Source organism: Mytilus californianus, unplaced genomic scaffold, assembly GCF_021869535.1.
Source record: "Mytilus californianus isolate M0D057914Y unplaced genomic scaffold, xbMytCali1.0.p SCAF_10, whole genome shotgun sequence".
NCBI classification, from domain to species: Eukaryota; Metazoa; Mollusca; class Bivalvia; order Mytilida; family Mytilidae; genus Mytilus; species Mytilus californianus.
The window spans coordinates 3,541,635-3,563,380 of record NW_026262582.1 but is presented as its reverse complement, the minus strand read 5'-3'; the positions used below and the strand labels follow the sequence as shown (position 1 = coordinate 3,563,380).

General features: G+C 32.0%; 1 protein-coding gene across 3 annotated transcripts in view; it reads left to right on the top strand.

The window, feature by feature from the left end:
* The first annotated feature begins 432 nt into the window (after positions 1-432).
* Positions 433-21,746, top strand: part of LOC127717471 (uncharacterized) — a 167,801-nt gene continuing 146,487 nt past the window's right edge. Inside the window, exons 1-9 of one of the 3 annotated variants that reach the window (XM_052223113.1) lie at positions 435-3,151; positions 4,000-4,290; positions 10,227-10,520; positions 11,592-11,753; positions 12,302-12,329; positions 13,600-13,631; positions 15,263-15,412; positions 17,757-17,821; positions 18,381-19,922. In XM_052223113.1, the coding sequence (XP_052079073.1) occupies positions 4,176-4,290; positions 10,227-10,520; positions 11,592-11,753; positions 12,302-12,329; positions 13,600-13,631; positions 15,263-15,412; positions 17,757-17,821; positions 18,381-18,566 (1,032 nt within the window). In that variant the 5' untranslated portion in view covers positions 435-3,151; positions 4,000-4,175 and the 3' untranslated portion in view covers positions 18,567-19,922. Of the gene's footprint in view, positions 3,152-3,999; positions 4,291-10,226; positions 10,521-11,591; positions 11,754-12,301; positions 12,330-13,599; positions 13,632-15,262; positions 15,419-17,756; positions 17,822-18,380; positions 19,923-21,746 lie in introns of those variants that run through there. The other 2 variants (XM_052223112.1, XM_052223114.1) reach the window with 2 other exon arrangements.

The following is a 21,746-nucleotide window of genomic DNA, read 5'->3' as shown; positions in this document are numbered from 1 at the left end:
GGATAACAACTGGCATATTCCTGACTTGGTACAGGCATTTTCTTATGTAGAAAACGGTGGATTAAATCTGGTTTCATAGCTAGCTTAACCTCTCACTTGTATGACAAAGCGATTTTGTTCAATCAATCAAAAACGTTTTATCATTAGTAAATATCCTAAACAAAGAAAATGATGGCTACTTTATATAGAAACAAGGAGATGTGGTATGTGTGTTAATGAAACAGCTCTCCATTCAAGTCACGATGTGTAAAATGTTAACAATATAGGTTAAAGTACGGCCTTCAACATGTAGGCTTTGCTTTCACCAAAAAGCATGCTTAACAAAAAAAAAAAAAAAAAAAAAAAAAAAAAAAAAAACACGTCAAATAGACAAATATAAAGAGTTAATGTATTCATTATAATTGTAAATAAAGAGTTAATAAAACTTTGATTTTTCGAAATACAAATGTTTGTCTACCACCAAAATAGAGAACCTTAGCAATGTTTGATTTTCAATGTTATTAAACTTCACACTTTATTTTGCTCATCTGTCTTTTTTAATTCGATGGTCACTGAGTCTTATGCAGACGTAATCTGCATCTGGTGTGCAAAATTTTAAATCTAATTTCTATGGTGAATTTATCTACTGCCACTTTGGATTTGTTATTATTCATTTTGTTGTGGATTTCGTGTGATCGGTAGACCACAAACATTGATATCCATAAAGAAAATGAAGCCACAGTATATACATGCTATAAACATACGAAAAATTATAATAAGAACCTTCGAGTTAGCTGAGCCGTAAGCACGTCTTATGTTGCAATTGGTGGTAAGCCTAGGTCAAAAGTATAAAAAGAACATCCATAAGAGGGTTTTTGTCTGGCTGTTGTATAGAAAGTACTATAATTTTATATTCTTAAAGACAGGAAAAAGCACAGGAAAACCAATGATTTTGAGTATCGATCCATTACACAAAGTCAGTACATGCAAAATCAATAACAAACAAAGATGCTTTTCTTCATTTCAAAGTCACATCGAAGTCATAATCACGGACCAAATAAAACTCTCATATCACTGCACGTATAAAACGGACCCTACCACCGGTATGAGCATAATTCTTTGCAAAATGAATATTGTTGTTTAGGTCTTCAAAGCAACCACATATAATACGAAAATATACCTGTTAAAACATACGAATATGAAAATAAGAAGATGCGGTATGATTGTTAATGTGACAACTTTTTACAAGAGACCAAAATGACATATAAATTAACAAATATACAGAGTCACCATCCGGTCTTCAGCGATATGCAAAACCCATACCGAATAAACAGCTTATTATCAGCACTTTCAAAATAGACCCACATTAAAATAATGCTCTGCCTTGTATTTACTTTTATGTATATTTGCTGACTGTGTTCTCTTCTCAATATATTTTGATATTATAACTGAGTGTGGACATTATGTTAGCACAACAGAAGACGCTTACACCTTCGACGTAGCCGTTCAAGCGATTCATCAAATTTGGATTTTTTACGTTTATTTGTATCTCCTAAAGGGATACATACATGTAAGATTTGAATCACGGTAAACCACTGTAGCCTCTTATTCATATATAAAGGACACACTTTTGATTGGCTTTTATCTTATTTTTTTATATTGATTAATGAAAAACCTATATAATCTTTGGAAGAAGAAAGAGAAATAAAATACTCTGTAAGCAATTATCATTCATATTCTAAATAAAGTATAAAAAAATACAGAACTCCAAATAAAACATGAATTCTGCCTAATGAATATCTAAAACAGTGATTTGTATTTTGTTCTACAGATGCCCCAGTTGTTAAAATAAGAAAAAAAGTAACTAAGAAAAGATTAAAACTAATATGTAATCCTAGAGGAAATCCTGACAATTATACTTTCGCCGATTGGGAGCACTGGTCTGAATTCAAAGAACATATTCGAAATGTTCAAGGGACACCTGACGGTAAATTGACTCTGAAATCAAACAATATTAACAGCTTACATGAAAATGACGGCTTTTACAAATGCAAAACAACAAACGGTATCAATGGTGCAAACGGAAGATTATACCAGAAAGGAACATTCACATTTTGTTTTTATATGTACGGACCGTATTCATATTAAAGTGCATGTTCAAATGTTTGAAAGTTGATTAGAAATGCCCTTCTAATTATATCTTATAAGCTATCAGCATGCATCTGTTTAAATGATTTAATTGAAAAAAACTGAACCACGATATTTTGCATTAAATTAACATGATGAAAAAAATGATCAATTTCCCTTTTGCATGGAAACACTCTTTCGTGCTGTTCTCCATTCTTACAATCACAGGAAAAACTTAAAATACTTAATCTTAAAGCTTAAGTTAAAAGGTATTTATTGTCTCTGGCCGAAACTTTTTCATTGATAAGCGTTCCAAAAGACAAGAAAACGTTGTATTGGATATATCAATTCAACCAGATAAAATGTATATTTGAAATATGAATACTGTTGGAGCTGTGATTTATAACTTTAATGTAACAATTCATAATTCCAAAAAGATATAAAAAAAAATGAGCATCAATAATCTATATTAACGTGTACAATGTGTAAATGATATTATCGACATTTTTTTAATTTGCTTTTGTTCCTAATCCCTAATATTGTGTTAATAGATCATGAACAGAACCTGAAAGTCGGAACATTCGGCAATTACGTCACGTATCAGCGAGGCAACGTCACGCGTTTCTGTTCATCTGCGACTTCATTCGTAAAAGTCAGCATCAAAACCAAAATGTCATTATTCTATATATATATTTCATTTAAGCTCCACCGATATTTGTGAATGCAAATAAACCAATCCAGTTTGGTAGTTACGGTCAGAAGATAAATTTAACAGTACATTTATACAATGAGTATGGCACAATATACAATAAGTATGGCACGATACAAACAACTATATCAAAACTAAACGAGCCTTTGAATATACATGGAAGACAAGAGAGGATTGTAACACACAACATAATCCATGGTGTAGATGTAACAGTATATGGTATAAAGATAACATTCCTACTGACACTGGCTAACATAGAAGATTTTACAGATTATACAATTAAAGCTTGTAACTACAAGGCGTGTAATGTTTTTACGGTGAAGGTAACATCAAATTGTAAGTTGACAATCAAATTTACGATAAAAATCTTAATCAAGTTTAAGAATTGTTTATGATTATGTGATCGCTGAAAGCACCAACATAAAATCTTTGTGTAACAATGGAATTTTTCGGCATCCTGCAGACATTTCCATCCATCTCGACTTACGGCAATGTTCTCTATTTTTATTAATATTAATAATAATAACAGTAGTTATAATAAATTTTCCAACTGCTGGTATTATATCATATCGATATTAAGCAAATCAAGCGATAACATTTTACCTTGAAGTTCAAGATACGGTTTGTTTAAATGGCATGAATACCTTATCTACAAAGTAGTCTTATAAAAGAGGGACGAAAGATACCAGAGAGACATTCAAACTCATATATCGAAAATAAACTGACAACGCCATGGCTAAAAAAGAAAAAGACAAACAGACAAACAATAGTAGACAAAACACAACATAGAGAACTAATGACAAAGCAACACGAATCCCTGTAAGAATTTTCATCAGTTTTCATCAGACGGCATCGTTACATTATCAAACATTTCCATTAGTAAAAATCAAGCAACACTTGTCAAATTATGTATTCAAGGGTTCCACATGTGAACAATCTGATTGTCCTTCTGGTTTTTGGATCATTCTTAATATTCGATCTTAAGTTTTCGATTACGTGTTTGTATACTGTATTTGTCTTTCGATTATTTTTTTTTGTTTTTATATAATGAAACGATGATTGACAGCTTGGTAGCGATATTAATTGGACTAAACTGGTAACGTCTCAAACTGATACTTTTAAATAGTTGGTTTTTTTCCTCAAAAGTCCTGAGTAACTTTATAACTATATTTTTTTTCAAACAGGTCGTCCCGAGCCTCCACCATATGTGTCAGTAATTCCATATGCTAGATATCTGGAAGTTGTGTGGAATCCTGGATTCGACGGGGGTTACCAGCAGACATTTTTCGTAGAATATCAACAAGAAACCGAAAATATATGGAGACGGTCTGGACCTGTTATTGATACGAAACAAGTTAGGATGTCAAAATTCGTAAATGAATTGAATCCAAAAACTCGATATCGTGTTCGGGTATTGTCAAAAAATGAAATTGGAGAAAGCAATCAGACGGTTGTGACTTCTGTGATGACGTTAGGTGAGTAATCATGAAATATTGAGTTGCAAAATAATAATAATCGTCATTGATTCCATGTTTCATTGTAATACACTGTTTCTGAGTTGATTTCATAAATGGTGATTTGTGTATGTGAAGGTTACTTGAGTCTTTTTACGTTCTGTTATTTGTGTTTGATTTACAGTTTAAAGTCGAATTTTCTTTATTTCGAATACGGTTTGAAAAGATATGAGTGATGTCATCGCTGTAAACCGTCCTCACTTTAAGAAAACTTTAAGTTATTGTACAAAGCTAAATATGTTTTGTTAACGATTGTTTATAAAAACGTGTTCGGATTTACTTTTTGTCCTGTTTGTTGTTATCAGCACGTTGACGTATGTGCTTAATTTTGACCTTTCAAATATTTTTACTTCCAACATCACTGAAGAGACTAATTGTCGAAATGCGTTTCTGAAGCAGTTTAATTGGTTTTGTTAATTTTATTACTGTAACTGGGTTCATACCTCTGTTGGTGGACGTTTAGTCAACAAACCAGTAGTCATTAATTCGGTACTTGAATGCATACAAATGCTGATATCTTATAATTACAATATGGTGTAATAAAAATTAAAAATTAAAAAAAAAAATATTTCAGGAATGTTTCTCTCACATGCAGAGCCCTAAATTTTTGCGCTTAAAATATTTATAGTTTTTTTACTTTCAAATATGTTGGCTTGAAGCATTCAGTTATTGTCGAAATGCGGATCTGGAGCTGTAAAGTTTCGTATACTGGATAATAGTAATATACTCGTTGTGTCATGCGTCCGAAGTGCTTTTCTGTATTCACCTCTATCAGAAACGCTCAAACTTGCTATTAGCTTCAGACATATATGTTGTAAATTATGTCAGAACCGCGTCAATGATTACTAAACTGATAATACCCTCGGTATGAAAAAGTAAAATCTCAAAAATACTGAACTCCGAGGAAAATTAAAAAAGGAAAGTCCCTAATCAAATGGCAAAATCAAAAGCTCAAACACATCAAACGAATGGATAACAACTGTCATATTCCTGATTTGGTACAGGCATTTTCTTATGTAGAAAATGGTGGACTAAACCTGGTTTTAAAGCTAGCTAAACCTCTCACTTGTATGACAGTTGCATCAAATTCCATTTGAAACCGAATTGTTGTGATTAGAATTACGTAGATAAAATAATAAAGGCATGGTCACGTGGTCGTGAATACATAAATTAGTGATATCATAGTGACATTTGTCACATTATGGAATAATCTTTATTATGAATAACAAATGCATTAAACAAAATCCTATTTAGTTTCCATTTAGTATTTACAACAAATTATAAAACAAATCATCAAAAATTCTTATTGGTCTTTACACTGATACAGTACAATCAAGTGTTTAGGTAAAATTCTTTAGTATGTTATTTTCATACACAGCCGATCGCCCAGATTCTCCTTCAAATGTGTTAGTAACTCCTCATGAAAGACATCTGGTAGTATCATGGAGCCCTGAATATAACGGAGGAGAACCTCAGGCCTTTTTAAATGCCTCCGAAAATATGTGGGCTATACCTAGGATACCACTTTGAATAAACATGTCTCAGCCATTCCGTCACATCGGTACTGTCCGAGCATATATTTCCGTCTGCAAGACTGTTAGTTAGTTACTAAAACGATACTCGACTAATCGATTTCCTGTTAGAATACAGTTGTCTTCTTAATACAAATTTGATTTTCTTGAGAACCTCTTTCAGAAAATTAAATAGGCATCGCTGATTAATTATTCTAGTAGATAAAATACATTTTGTGTCGAATACTTGTGCTAAATTGCTACTTAAAATGCCTCCGAAAATGTGTGGGCTATACCTAGGATACCATTTTAAACAAACATGTCTCAGCCATTCCGTCACATCGGTACCGTCCGAGCATATATTTTCGTCTGTAAGACTGTTAGGTACAAAGCTGCAAACCCAATGTCCCCAATAATAGTTAACAAGAATATATTTTCAAAAAAAAAAAAAAAAAAAAATCGTTACATCCACTTGTGACCCTCCGTGAAAAGTTAAACTTCTAATCCTTACGTCGTTTAAAACATTAAATCTGTCTTTTTAACGATCATCTGATACTATTGTTTGATATGGTTTTTAGATTATCATGATTATATTGATAAGGTTATTGTTTTTTACTTAATTAGTACTTGTAGCGAATGAACTATTGATCATGGTGTGTCCTTGTCCCAGATACTTATGTAGATGGTTTTTGTCAATTGAACAACAAACCACAGAATGTAAAACACGTATTTTTGTTTCTGTGTTGTAAATATATTCCTGAGAGAATACTAAAGTATCGCTCGATTAAACCAACGAGTACTCGATTAGTAATTGTTCACCGAGTTGACATCCCTAGTTATACTCATCATTGTTACCATGATTTCGTGTTATACAAATTTTTTGGCGTTTTTTTCCAAAATAGTATTGCGTGTATGTATAGATTATCTGGATCCAGTCCTCCCCCCCCCAAACCCTCCGAAAAAAATAGCATGGGGAAAAATGGCTTGAGGACACCGTCACGAAACTGTTCTAGTAATAGAATGCTTGCTAAAATATTGCTTATTAATGTACTTAATATAATTGTTTCATTTGTAAAATGTTAAGAGAGTTTGACTCAGCATTGTCAAATGTCTAACTGTTTAATACTGTATCAGTGGAAAATATATTGATAAAGGCAAAAGAAAATCACTCTTATTCGAAAATGCCGAGAAAATCAATAACAACATAACATGTACAATGCCTGTGAAGGTAATGATCGAAAGTTGTTTCCAAACACCAATTATACAAGAACTCAGTTTATTAAAAATATACATGCAAATAAATTATGCTTCATGTTCATTATCTATCGATATCATTGCTTTAAAAGCTTCTGAAACTAAAATCTGAAGCATATTAATCTTTTCTGAATATTCATTAAAATGTTGGACAAAATCATGTACCTATAGAATTTAAAGATCATTTGTGTATTCCAAAAAGTCATCAGGGTATTCCACAAAGTCTTTAGCATGTTACAGTTTCCTAAATATAACAGTTTCCTAAATATAACAGTTTTTCACATCTACGTTTTCGAGTACAGCGGTCTGCTCACGTTAGCATTTAAATGGCTTCGTTTTTCGTCTCTTATCGATTTTGTTCAAACACGTGTTATCTTGTTATTCCACGCTGCCAGATATACACGGCTTATGTGCATTAGTCGCTGCCGCATTTAGTCCACTTATGAATGAAAAAAGTTTCATTTTTTAAATGTCACAGATGGCGTTATTCTTGTATTGTAATGTCGCTAATAAATTGATTTTAATACATGTATTTGCAGTCTTCTGGATCTATACATATTCAATGTTTACATCGGCATAAGGTCTGATTTCATTTGCTTAATAACTTAATTGCAAAAGTGCCAATCTCTGCTGCATATCAATCGATTCCATTGAATTGATTCTCTAAATTTCTATGATCTGGCTGCATATATATACAAATAATTAGCATGTTCGAGAATGGCATACAGCTAACAGAAAAGAAATTGAAGTTAGTACTCAAGGAATTTATTTCCATAGCAATATGTTCAACCAAAACTGCACCAAGTTTCCTTTAGCCTGCTGTACTGATCTTTTGCTAAGTTCTACATAGCGGAACAAATGATCAGTATGCTGGAGTGTCTTATAAACAGCACATTGTTGAATTTGGATGTATATTATTAAAACAAATTGTCGATATTCCTATGGGGAACGAACTGTGCGCCTCCCCTTGCCGACCTTTTCTTATTTTCATATGAATCGGAGTTCCTTCAGACAGTTGTCAAAAACATGAACATCAAATCCGGATCATTTAATTTCACATTCAGATACATTCCTTTTTGGGTTCATTTATAGCTTGCTGTTCGGTGTGAGTCAAGGCTCCGTGTTGAAGACCGTTCTGTCACCTATAATGGTTTTCTTTTACAAATTGTGACTTGGATGGAGAGTTGTTTCATTGGCAATCATACCACATCTTCTTATATCTATATATTGATGATGTTCTTTCCATTAGCAATCCAAACTTTTCTGATTGGGTTCCATTAATATGTCCTCAATAACTAGAAATTAAGGAAACAACAGACACGATTCCTCCGCCTCATTTTGAGTCTTATACCTCGAATTTGACATACGCGGTCATCTCAGTACCAGAATCTATGACCAACGAGAGAGTTTAATTTTAAAATTTCCCCCACCTCAGTAGCAATATACCAACTTCACCTGCATATGGGATATGTATTTCGCAACTCATTCGGTATTCAAGATGTTACAGCTGCTACTCAGACTTTGTAAAACGTCACCAGTGTCTGGGCAGAAAGTTGATGAACCAGTGGTATGTCAAAGAACGTCTCGTCCTTTAAATTTCATCGGAAGATACCAAGACATTGTTGATAAATATTCCGTATCAACTTCATAAATAATACACGATGGTCTTGAATATAGATTATAGGTACTGACGTTGTTTATCATCTTAATTACGTGTTTTAGTAGTCTTTTATTTGTCTTTGTGAATATTACTTCTACTGTTTAGTATATTTTTGGTAATATCCATTTGACGTGGCTCGGTACTTATACATCCCGCCATTGTGTTATTGTGCAATTGTAAATTTTAGTATTCTTGTCTTTCATTTTTGTTAATGTGCTTTGTCAATATGCCTTTTTCTGTTTCTTTGTTGACATATTGGTTTGTTTTTTATAATGATTAAGATTATCACACAATGATGACCCTATTTCTGACACTTTTACCTATTGTGTATCACTCATCGTTGTCAATATAATGGAATTGTATGCGACTGTCATACAAGTGAGAGGTTTAGCTTGGTATAAACCCAGGTATTTTCCATCATTTCCTACATTGGAAAATGCCTGTGCCAAGTCGGAAATATGACAGTTCGTTTGGTGTGTTTGAGCTTTTGATTTTGCCATTTAATTAGGGACTTTCCGTTTTGAATTTTCATTTGAGTTCGGTATTTTTGTTATTTTACTTTCTGCTATTTAAGGAGGAAAATGTAACATTTAAGTTAAGTTTTGTTTTTATTTCAACTCACTTTTATTTATACTCTTTACCAGAGCAGTTTTTCGTGAACTTAAAATTGATAGTATCCTGCTAAAACGAGACACACAATTAAAAGATCTAGTTTTCAGTGTTTACAGGGAGGAAATATTTGTCACTAGATTTCCAACTGGTATGGAAAGATATTCGTCATGTCATCGCTGTGAGACAACTGCAAATTTAGAAAAAAATACGTTATCAGAGAAAGGTCTATCTGTGTCTGCTCATACGCACAATTCTAATCAAATGATATACACTCCCAACTTGTTAGGAAACCATACTTCATTTAATTGTCTTGCAATATGAAATGTGAACTAATGGATGTATCAAGATCTACTTACCTCTTTTTGAGTTTTTAGATATCCACAGTGTGTTGCTCAATCGTAATGGTTTTTTGTGTGTCTACTGTTGTTTGTCATTAATCGTTTTTGTTTCCCAAGTCATTGTCAGTTTGTTTCTACTTAACAGTTTGAAAATTCTTTTGGTAACGTTAATGATGGCCTTTCTTTAACATCTTTATTACCTTGTAGAATGGGTAATACTAGTCTACACGTTTGTTCTTTCAACACTGAAACCAAAATTATAACTTTCATGTGTCCCAGGCGCTTTCTTGGATAAAACTTCATTAACTAAAGTTGCATTTTTGTTATTTGCAACATATTCTAAAATAAACATCTAGTCTTATGTATATTGTTTCGATTTCAATTGACATCAAAAGTACATTCATCACATGGCAGCGGTATAAATTTGTCTTAAACAATTGATTATGTTCAAACTTAAACAGTATTTTACAACAAATCTTGTGTTTAACTTTATTTCTGTAGTATGTAAATTTTTCTACAAAGCTGATCGCCCCGAACCTCCTACAAATGTATCAGTAATTCCATATGAAAAACATCTGGCAGTGTCATGGTGTCCAGAATATAACGGAGGTGACCCTCAGACGTTTTTCATAGAATATCGACGAGAAGCCGGTGAAATGTGGACACGGTCAGGACCTATTATTGATAACAAGAAGGTTAGGATGTCAAATCTCCTGTATAACATTAACCCAAAAAGACGATACTTTGTTCGGATGTTATCCAGAAATGAAATTGGTGAAAGTAACAAGACGGTTGTCACTTCTGTGATGACTTTAGGTGAGTAATTAGATCATTCATATCATGTAATACAAAGTTTCTAAGTAGTATTCGTTCATAGCACTGTGTCTATATTTTGGTTACCATGAGTGTGAATAAACTTATACACCTTACGTTTTCTGACACCGTACTGTCTACGTTTTCTTTGTATGTCTTATGAGGAGGGACTCCACCAAAATCCCATACATGAAAAGTTGTCTGGTCGGTTAATTTACAAAGATGTACCAATGGTGTCCTACTTGTTATAATGACTTGTCTGAATTCTGAACCTACATCAGCAGTGTGTGCGGGAATAGTATGTGACAATTACCCTGTCGACGAAATGGGAAGTCTATTCTTTTTTTGTTTAAACGATTTTCTCGTTTTCTTTTTTCATTTGGTTGTTTTGTTTAAAAATAATTTACGAGATTTGTCAAGCCAATGAAATATATGAAAAAATAATTTTCGTCGAAATTACAAGTTGCTGTGGGAAAGAAATTCCTTAAAATTCCCCCCCCCCAAAAAAAAAGATGTCTTTGAGATTTCGATTTTTACATATGTATAATGTATTGTAACACAGTCAACCCTGTTTGATATAGTTTCATTTAATTATTCGCCAAAATGTAATATTAAAAACAAAATATGGAATGAGCGTATATATATTATATTTATGATATATGAATCTAAGGCGCAATTACAACATAGGTAAGCCACCTACCAAAACCAATAACAACAACAACAGATTTTGATTTTGACATTCGATAAAGAACTTTTCGATTTGAGTTTTCTTTGGAGTTCTGTTTTTTCTGTTGTTTTACTTTTTGCAACAGTTAACACCATCTGTTCATAGATAAATACGAGGATTTAGAATTCTAGTCTATGGGGCTTAGCAGGACATATATTAAGACTATCTTGTTTATGAAAACAAATTATTACGACAATAAGAACTCGACCTGTGATAAAAATCTGTTTTAATTTGATAACTGTGCTTCTCCTGTCACGACAAGATTCAATTCTCATGGTATTGGTTCTGATTCCGTACGTTTTTATTCATTAAATTCTTTTTTAACTAGATTTCTATTTATTTTACAGAGCCAACGATTAACATATATCGTGTGAAAGCTGTGTTTGTAGTTTTATTGATAGTTATTGCAGTTGTTCTATCCAAAGAGATGTCTTTAGTTGTATTGCTCGTTTTAGCAGTCATTTTAGCTGTTTACGGATTGATTACTTTTTTCTTTCTAAGAAGAAAAGGTAGGATATGTAAAGTATATTGTCAAATATATCATACAATAGTAGACTTTGTCAGTTTTTCTCTCTTCTTTATCGAAGATATCATTATTTCATAATTGATTAGTGTTTGATTCAGCACAAAAGGCGAGTCTTTTTTAATCCTAAACAAGAAATAATTGTTTGCAAATTTAAATATATATCAAAATATAACAGCTAGGTGTTGTCAGCAGTTGTGAAGACCTGTTGGTGACCTTCTGCTGTTGTCTGTTCTATGGTCGGGTTGTTGTCTCTTTGACACATTCCCCATTTCCATTCTCAATTTTATTTTTATTGTTTTGTTTTGATCAAATAATTCATAACTTTTGCACAATTTGTAAATTCTGTCCAATATATTCGTCAATGTTGTTCTTTTGAACTTGACGGAAACAAGTATATTTTCATACTGCTAGTAACATAAAACGTTCTGTTTTTTTTTTTCTTTTTTTTGGAGGTTTCAAATAACATTCCATATTTTCTTAATAATTATTTCTTATTGACAATATGTAGTTTTTCTTGATTTTTTATTACAGAAAAAGATGCATCTGACAACTACAATCCGTATGTTTATTTGATAGATACTACCTTCAAACATATATTTCGCACGTTCTCCTCTCTATTACATATGTGCTGCGTCGGATACAACTCGACCTCATGCACTCTACCTCATGCAAATGAATACCAATACATCTGTTAACCAATTTCGGATCAAAACATCTCTATGGAAAGTTTGTAACTGTTTGAAAATTGAGCTGTTAAAAGAAAATCTACAAAACTAACCTTTTATTTTGTATTCAAATGTTCAAAATCAATCAATGTCTTGTACTCAGCTCATATTGTGTTCTTATATTTTTCGAAATCCAATATCTTTTTTTTTTAACTTTTGATATCGCCAGCTTTGTCTGTTAATTAAGTAAATGTCTTGATGTCATGTTTGCCGTTAGGTCGATGTCACCATTTCCCACATTTCCTGTCATTCATATAATAACATAAACGGTACCAATTTTTCTGCACCAGATGCGCATTTCGACAATCAATGTTTCTTCAGTGATGCTAGATGCAAAAATAATTGAAAATCCAAAGCTCATTAAAAACATAAAGAGCTATAAACAAAAATGGACCAAAATGTATAGCCAAAGCTGGGCACGGGATCAGAGCTTTGCATGAGGGAGATACATTCCTCAATTTTGAATAATTTCCAAAAAACGGTACCATTTTTTCTGCACCAGATGCGCATTTCGACAATCAATGTTTCTTCAGTGATGCTAGATGCAAAAATATTTGAAAATCCAAAGCTCATTAAAAACATAAAGAGCTATAAACAAAAAAGGACCAAAATGTATAAGCTGGGCACGGGATCAGAGCTTTGCATGAGGGAGATACTTTCCTTAATTTTAAATAATTTCCAAAATTTTGTAACAGCAAATTTTAATAACATAAAATCCTTATTTTCATGCCAGTACCAAAGTACTGGCTACTGGGCTGGTGATACTCTCGGGGACTATCAGTCCACCAGCAGAGGCATCGACCCAAATTCAGTTTTTCACAAGAAACAGACGGAAAAACGTTTAACCTACTTTTTCATGAAAGATATACATTATAATTTATTATATATGATTTCTAAGCATTATAATTGAAGTAAAGATGTTAAATTATACAACATGAAAACATGGTAAGTATATTTTCAATAAGTTTAAAATGTAGATTCCATCATTCATAAAATATTGTATGACAATTATGCTAGCCGATGTCACATACATCTTTTAAAAAATCACAACAAAACAGACATATTAAATGGCATAGTCATTATAATTATTAATTTATATTATAGGAGGGAGGAAGAAGTTAGAGAAAACTTTCAAGGTAATGAATATATACTGACGTATTTCAAATTGTCTTGTAGTAAAAAGATATTTAAGTAATGCATTTTATTATAATAAATAACATAAGATACGGTGCGGTGCATTGGTCAACTAGTTAATACCTAATACAAAACACAAGTCACCAACACGTCAAAATTACTATACGTTAATACAAAGTATTTCAGTGCATATAAAACAAGTAAAACTCTAGTCACTTCAGTTTTTAAAAAGTAATTTGTACATTAAACAAGCTTTCATAGATTTGCCATGAACATCAAATTACTAAATGACATAACAAAAATGTGTACATGTACATGTATACGTTATAGAGCAAACAATTACTATGTGTTTCGTTATTCAACATTGCTAAGAGGTATAGGGGGAGGGTTGAGATCTCACAAAACATGTTTAACCCCGCCGCAGTTTTGCGCCTGTCCCAAGTCAAGAGCCTCTGGCCTTTGTTAGTCTTGTATGTTTTTCAATTTTAGTTCATTTATATGTTTTGGAGTTTAGTGTGACGCCCATTTTCACTGAACTAGTACACAATTTTATTTGGGGGCCAGCTGAGGACCACCTCCGGTTGCGGGATTTTTCTCGCTGCGTTGAAGACCCATTGGTGGCCTTCGGCTAGTGTCTGCTCTTTGGTCGGGTTGTTGTCTCTTTGACACATTCCCCATTTCCATTCTCTATCTTAAACAAAAGACGGTGTTCCTGATTTTAGTATGGATTCTGCATGTACATATGGAACGGTTTACGTAGTTTTTTGATATCACAAATATCCATCTTTATTAGATAACATATTCAAAATGTACATAATAATACAAATAGTTGGTTATTTTCATATATACGTATTTCAATTTAAAATACAAACGTGAGATATAAGAGGATTAGAAAGTTAGAACTGTTGTTCACTAGTATTAAATAGTCTCCATTTAGTATTGTGCATGAAAAATGGAATGGTGTACTCTTAGACCCCCTACGCATGTGTCCCTGGGCTGTTTATGGTTATCATACATCAGGTGTTATGAAATAAGATGCATTACAAATTTAAAAAGAAAAAAAAAATCCGTCTTAGCTTTTAATCTATACTTAAGTGATATACAAAAGTTTTTTTTAAATGACATGTAATATAACATGACCAAAAAGCGCCTCAATAAAAAAAAAAAAAACAAAACTATAAATAAGTTCGAAGCGTTTTTCTGTGTTAACCTCGATCAGTAAAGCTCGCAGTCTAGTATTTGAAAGCCAATGATGTATAAGAACCGACACATTTGATGAGCTTCATGCCCAAACAGACTCATGAATAGCATTGATAACAATAAAATTCAATACCGGAAATGGTCACAAGAAAAAAGATTCAAGTACTTAATTTCATATTGATATAAAATCATCGTCCAGCATTTGAATATCAATTTGCCCTTTTGCCTAGCTAGTTTGAATTGCACTCTTTTTAAACATTTAAATATCTTATTTTGTTTTAGAAATAGTAACACCTATTTTGCCTCATGCAATCAGTGTTAAAATAACAAAAAAACTTACTTATGTGTAAAATTATTTCGCGTTTTCTTTGTACGATTTTCACACGTATATTCTTTTTTTTTATTTTGCTGTGAATCATTTTATTTGCTTTAGTGGAACCAGTAGACAACCAGCTCTATATTTCATCAGATGACCCAGATTTAGCTCGTGTGCATAGCTTACGCAATCAAAGCGAAATAGATACAACTTTGCCATCAACTTCTCATGATAACCAAATTTACCAGATGCAACTTCCTAACGAAGGTGAAGGTAAAGTGTATTTGTATGAAATGGCAAAGCTAGTTTTTATTTTCTTTTGTTCATATATGAGTACCGTATATTTAAGAGGCATGAAATAACATTATCTATCACATACATACCGATCGACTGTTCATGTACATATATGTTGTATCATAGTACTCCTTATTGACAATCATGTCCTCTTTTTTATGAATGTGACAGTTACACTTATCACTAATTGTGTACTTATATAGGCAAAACATCGGTTTCCAAATGTGTAGCAGGAAATGTTTACCTTTCAAAACACATATAATTTGTTTAAAAGGGCTCGTGTTGTGCTTCTTTGTTATATATGTGTTTGTTTTTATAGTGATTAAGATTAAACACACAATGTTGACTGCTGTACCCCTATTTGTAACATTTATACCTATAATGTCTATTTGTTTTGTTCGTATATCGTTGTCAATATAATGGAATTTGATGCAACTGTCATACAAGTGAGAGGTTTAGCTAGCTTTAAAACCAGGTTTAATCAACAATTTTCTACATAAGAAAATGCCTGTACCATGTCAGGAATATGACAGTTGTTATCCATTCGTTTGGTGTGTTTGAGCTTTTGATTTTGCCATTTGATTAGGGGCTTTCCTTTTTGAATTTTCCTCGGAGTTCAGTATTTTTGTGATTTTACTTTTTAGCCTTAGTTAAAAGTGTTTGACTTCTGCTTTTAAATTGTTAATGTCTGTATTGTTTATACAGCTAACAATCTTGTATATTCTTTGTGATGATCAACTTGTTTCAATTCCAAGGTTTTCTTATTCGCTCGAGTTTCAGAAATAGCTGTCTCATTGGACACTATACCACTTGTTGAGCTTTAAACATGATAAAATCAGGTTTAAACTACCACACTTACATAAAGATATGCCTAAACCAATTCAGGATTTTGATAGTTGTTTTCAATTCGTTATATGTGTTTGAGCTTTTGAGTTTGTCATTAAATAAATGACTTTCCTTTTATATTTCCCATAGAGTTCGGTATTTTTGTTATTTTACTTTTTGTTGATTGAATATTTTGACTGAATGTGGATTCAAATTCGTATGCGAATTGAGAAATAATTCATGGAAGCCATAGATTTGTTGGACATTTACACATGGCCTGGTCCGTACTATTCGAATTTTATCCTGAGCGTTAGCGAGGGATAAAATTAAGGAATATCACGGCCCAGGCCATGTTAAATGTCCACAAATCTATGGCTTCCATGAATTATTTCGATTCTTTTAGGACAAATACGGTAATTTAAAAACTGAAGCGAAGGTAAGATTGCCGTGGGTATGGCTGTTCTGATTTACCCCCTGTAAGACAAAAGCTACAAATTTCAAATAAGTATGTGTCATGCTTGAATTATTTCTTAAATAACCAGTAGAAAAAATGTGTTCAATCCTTATAATTCTTAACCCAAACATGTTTTTGTTGTTGGCTACTATTTACTGTCAAATCCACAGCTGATATGTCGTAACTAAGGAGTGAGCCGCCATTTTGATGTCTGAAATCCACAAATGTGCAAATAATGCAATAGAATAGAAAATGAAACAACACCTACCTCAAAAATACATTTTAATGCGATAATATCCGAACTGAGGGCGTATACGTAACGGATAACCTTCAGCTTGAGAGTTTTCATTCGTATGGCGTCATGTTAAGACATGAGTCATGACGTTAATGCGCCAAGATAATTCACGAAATTTCGCGGAATTTTATGTTTTTTTTATTTTATACATTTTTTAAGCTCTTGTGCATTAATTCTTATTATTATGCTTTAGAATAGGAATAACGGTTCTGTAGTTTCTTTTTGAATTTCAATTTGAACACAAAGAAATCGACATAGTGTTTGCACATAGGTCACGATACATGTGATTTACGTGGGAGGTAAGTAGTAACAGCCATCAATATGTAATCTCTGAGTCTGCGCTAAGTATAGATATATCGAGAATTTTACCAAGCGAAAGAAGCACGTCATATTAGAATCATGAATAGCAATGATTTCATTTGTTATCTTGATCTGTCTTTTGAATCGACTCAGGAGATTTTCACATCGGATACCTATTTTTGTTTATATATCATCCTATTTCTAAAAAAAAACATGAGGACAAAATGAACGCACACATTGAAGATTTAAGTGACGTTAAATAGACAACCGAACTAGAGACACAATAATTTTTGTTCATATAACTTTCATCTTTAATTTCATATTAAGTTATTTCCAAAAGATTCTTTGTAGTAACATATGATGAAATGAAGTACTTACCTAAAAATACTGATATGTAATCAATTGTATTACTTCATAACGTTTTGAAATATATTTCACTTTAGCAAATGGTCGGAGATCATGTACTTATATAAATAGGGGTATGGTCTCGTCAGTTCACAACCCTCAGGTAATTATGATAACGACTATTTCTATATGTTCAACTCGCCTCAAAAGACAAACTTAACTTATACAACCTATCAACATAATCACAGATGAACTTTAGACACATGTCAAATATCTAAATTTCTACATGCATGACATAGAACATCGATAAGTATTAGTCTTTTGTCGTCAGGACAATTGCCTATGCACACTCCGGACGATAAAAATTAAAAGATGAAAAGGATTTTCTTCTATTTTTGTTTGCCTTTTATATGGCTTTGAAATTAGGATTGACTGCAAGAACAATGATTGTTCGGTAAAAGCAGTGCATTTGCTTTACTGTTGTCAAAATATCTCTCCAATCTTTTTAAAAGTCATAAATATGACAGTTGTTTTCCATTCGTTTGATGTATTTGAGCTTTAGATTTTGCCATTTGTTAAGGAACTTTCCGTTTTAAATGTCTTTAGGGTTCGGTATATTTGTTATTTTACTTTCCCGTAACCTTTGTTTTTTTTACACGATTATGCCGTCTTTTTTTCATGACTTGTATTTTTTCATTGACTTATTTTTCCCTTCATTTCAGATTTGTGATCCAAGTCTTAACTATTCGGAAATCACATTCAACACAGCACCGACAATGCAAGATGCTGTCATACATGGTGGTGTAAATAGAACAATATATTCTGAAATAGATTTAACGGCAGAACCTGTAGCTCCACTTTCCAGCAGCGAAAGTGAACACGACGAAAGCGATGAAAGTGATATTTGACTTATGAATATGTATAATGTTGATAGTTTATACATAGTGTAGAGAAAGGAACGAGTCATATTTGTATATATATTTTCCTTGATTCTAACAATGAATTGATTAGGTAATGACATTTAACAAGGCAATATTTAATAATTAATTACATCATAATGATTAGCTTATACAAGTTGCGAGCCTTATTAACATAACTTTGACAAACTATTAAATCAATTATAATCAGGTCTCTTAGTCAGTATCCTCCTGATTGACGATCCTCGCATGTACTGTAACTATTGCTTCGGTATTGGCGTGCATTGAATGATTTAATTTCTGGTTGTTTATTTAAATGTTATAATTTGGTTGAAACTCTCTCAGACAAAGTTGACCTTCAACGGTAATAGCTGTTTTATTTAGGTCAATTTGATTGGAATATGTCGTGCATTTTTATTTTTGGTTTTTTTTCCCAGATTTGTGCACGTACATTTTAAATGACATGCACTAACATGTGTTTTGCACATGGATATACTATAGTTATAGAGAATTTGTAGAAAGATACTGTATTAACAAAATTTACTAATTTCACTAAATTTTGGATGTGAAGGAGAATAGTCTTTAGTTCAGAGAATTGCTTAAAATGGTTTGACTACTTTATGTTTTTTTATGAATTACGTGGTCACGTGTGATACTATTATTCTAATCTTCCTGCTACTGCTACGTCTATTATACTCTCGAAAAAGATGAACTGTTGAATTACATGTTCTGTCTATTAATAGATGTTCATTATTTACCTCATTAAAAAGTATTATGTATTAATATATGTACATTATTTATCTCATTGAATCATCTCAAAGTATTATTTATTTATTGACCAAGTACATCTGTATGCTGTTATGATATGCTATGTTCATAACTAGACCGTTAGATATCAGTATTTCTCTTTGTTTTATTAGATTACATTTGAATTTTACAGGATGCTCTAGATTAACGTAACTTTCATATTCTAACGTTGTATTATCAATGGAACAATCATGACAGTACGATGATAGACAAAATGATAGGAAATATCAACTATTTTATGAAAAATTTAATACAAATTATGCATAGATTGTTTTCAAAGCTGTTAGCGCACGCACTATGAAGTACCTCACAGTTAAAAGCAGTTCACCAACTGAGTATGCAAGAACTATCAGTACATTTTTGTTTTTTGTCAGTACAGAAATATGAGTGTGAAGATTTATCTTTTGTACTCTATTTGTTGTTAATTTGTACTATACTTTGCTTTGTTTTCTTACATTTATTTAGCTTTATTATTTCCATATAATGCACATTTTTTTTGCTAATTTTTTAGTGTATAGCATTAAAATAGTATCCAACTTAGTTTTGTTTGTTAAGCCGAAATGTTTCATTCACAACATGATATTGGCAGCTTTGATAAGGGTATAGCAAACTACATTCGTGTATAAAGAAAGTGGATACATTATTGTTGACGGTTAATAAAGTAAAAGTTGTTTTAACACTATATAAAAATTTTCTTTTTTATACTTTTGCCATATTATTTTTAGATCACTTTACTTCTTAAAACACTTTAAAAAATGAAAGACTCGTTAGCAAACCATACTAAACTGGTTTCGAAGAATTTCAATCGATATGACAGTTGTTATCCATTCGTTTGATGTGTTTGAGCTTTTGCTTTTGCCATTATATTGGGGACTTTCCGCCTCAACTTTTTGTTAAAGTAAATACGTATTATCAAATGATATTGATTTTAGTACGAACGAAACTTGCTATTGGTGGAAACTCGACCAGATACGTTTGAGACCAAAAGTCAATAAACTATAAATATGAATGTGAATCAATCGTTTAACAAATTCCAGGTTTTCATATTTTTGATACATAATTTAACTTCTAAAGAGCTCATTATCAATCTTAAACTATTTTTAAAGGCTTACGAATTGTATAACCACACATTTACAGAACATAGATATATTAATAAGCTTACATTGTGCCAAAACAAAATGATATAATAATGTCCCGGTAAAAATGGGGATAATTTAAAATAAATACCCTGCACAAAATGTCATTTTATCATGTATATATAGTTTGCGATGATCTCCCATTAAAAAACGTCTACTGTATCACTTTTTCTTTTGGGGACGTTCTTAGCTAGGCAGTCATAATATATTTCTTCTGGGGACGTTCTAAGCTTAGCAGTCATAATATATTTCTTCTGGTGATGTTCTAAGCTAAGCAGTCATAATACAATTCTTCTGGAGACGTTCTCAGCTAAGCAGTTATACTACAATTCTTCCGAAACGGAAACAATTCATCAAGATTCATATTTTGTTATTTCGATGTGCCATTATATAACATGTTAACATTCTTTCTTACACCCTGGCGTATTAGAATACTGAATCCCCCAAATACATTTAAGAACATTTTTATCCTGGATTTGTTTGGTCAAATTGTAAGATAGATATCTAATTTTTCAAATTTTATAGACTACAAAAATATGAAGATTTGGTTTGCTAACATATGAAACAACTTTCGTATATGAAAAACGTAGATAATAGCAAATATAAACAGTACGACATTCAATAATTAGACAAACCTTTACCGTAAAGTAAAGCTACCAAACGTCCCCACATGACAAATTTAAAACATCAAAACGAGAAAATCAATGGCCTGATTGATGAAAACAAACAACAAACGAAAATACAAATATGTCATACATCAACAAACGACAACTACTGAACCACTGAACCACAGGACCCCGACATGGAACATGTACACACAGCAGTTTCATATTCAACATAGGTCTTAGTTTTTAGAACAACATTATTATTGTTCTCTTTTAACTCCGGTTAGTGGTATTATGTTTTTGATTCTCAAATTATTGGATTTGAATATCACTGACGAGACATTATTACATTATGTATTTGACTAGTTTTCATCTTGTTGGAAAAAGTGAGCTTTCTTCGGTTAAAACATAAACAACAAATACTGTATTACATTTGATAAAGTTAATTGTCATTGAAGAAGGTTATCTGTTCAGCAGATATATTTGTCAACACGATGTTATAACGTTCTCACTGTATATTAACATCGTATATTAGATAGAGGCAAAAGATACCTAAGGGATATTCAAATGATTGTCGAAACCAAAGTGACAATGCCATGACAAAAGACGAAACACGACAAAAA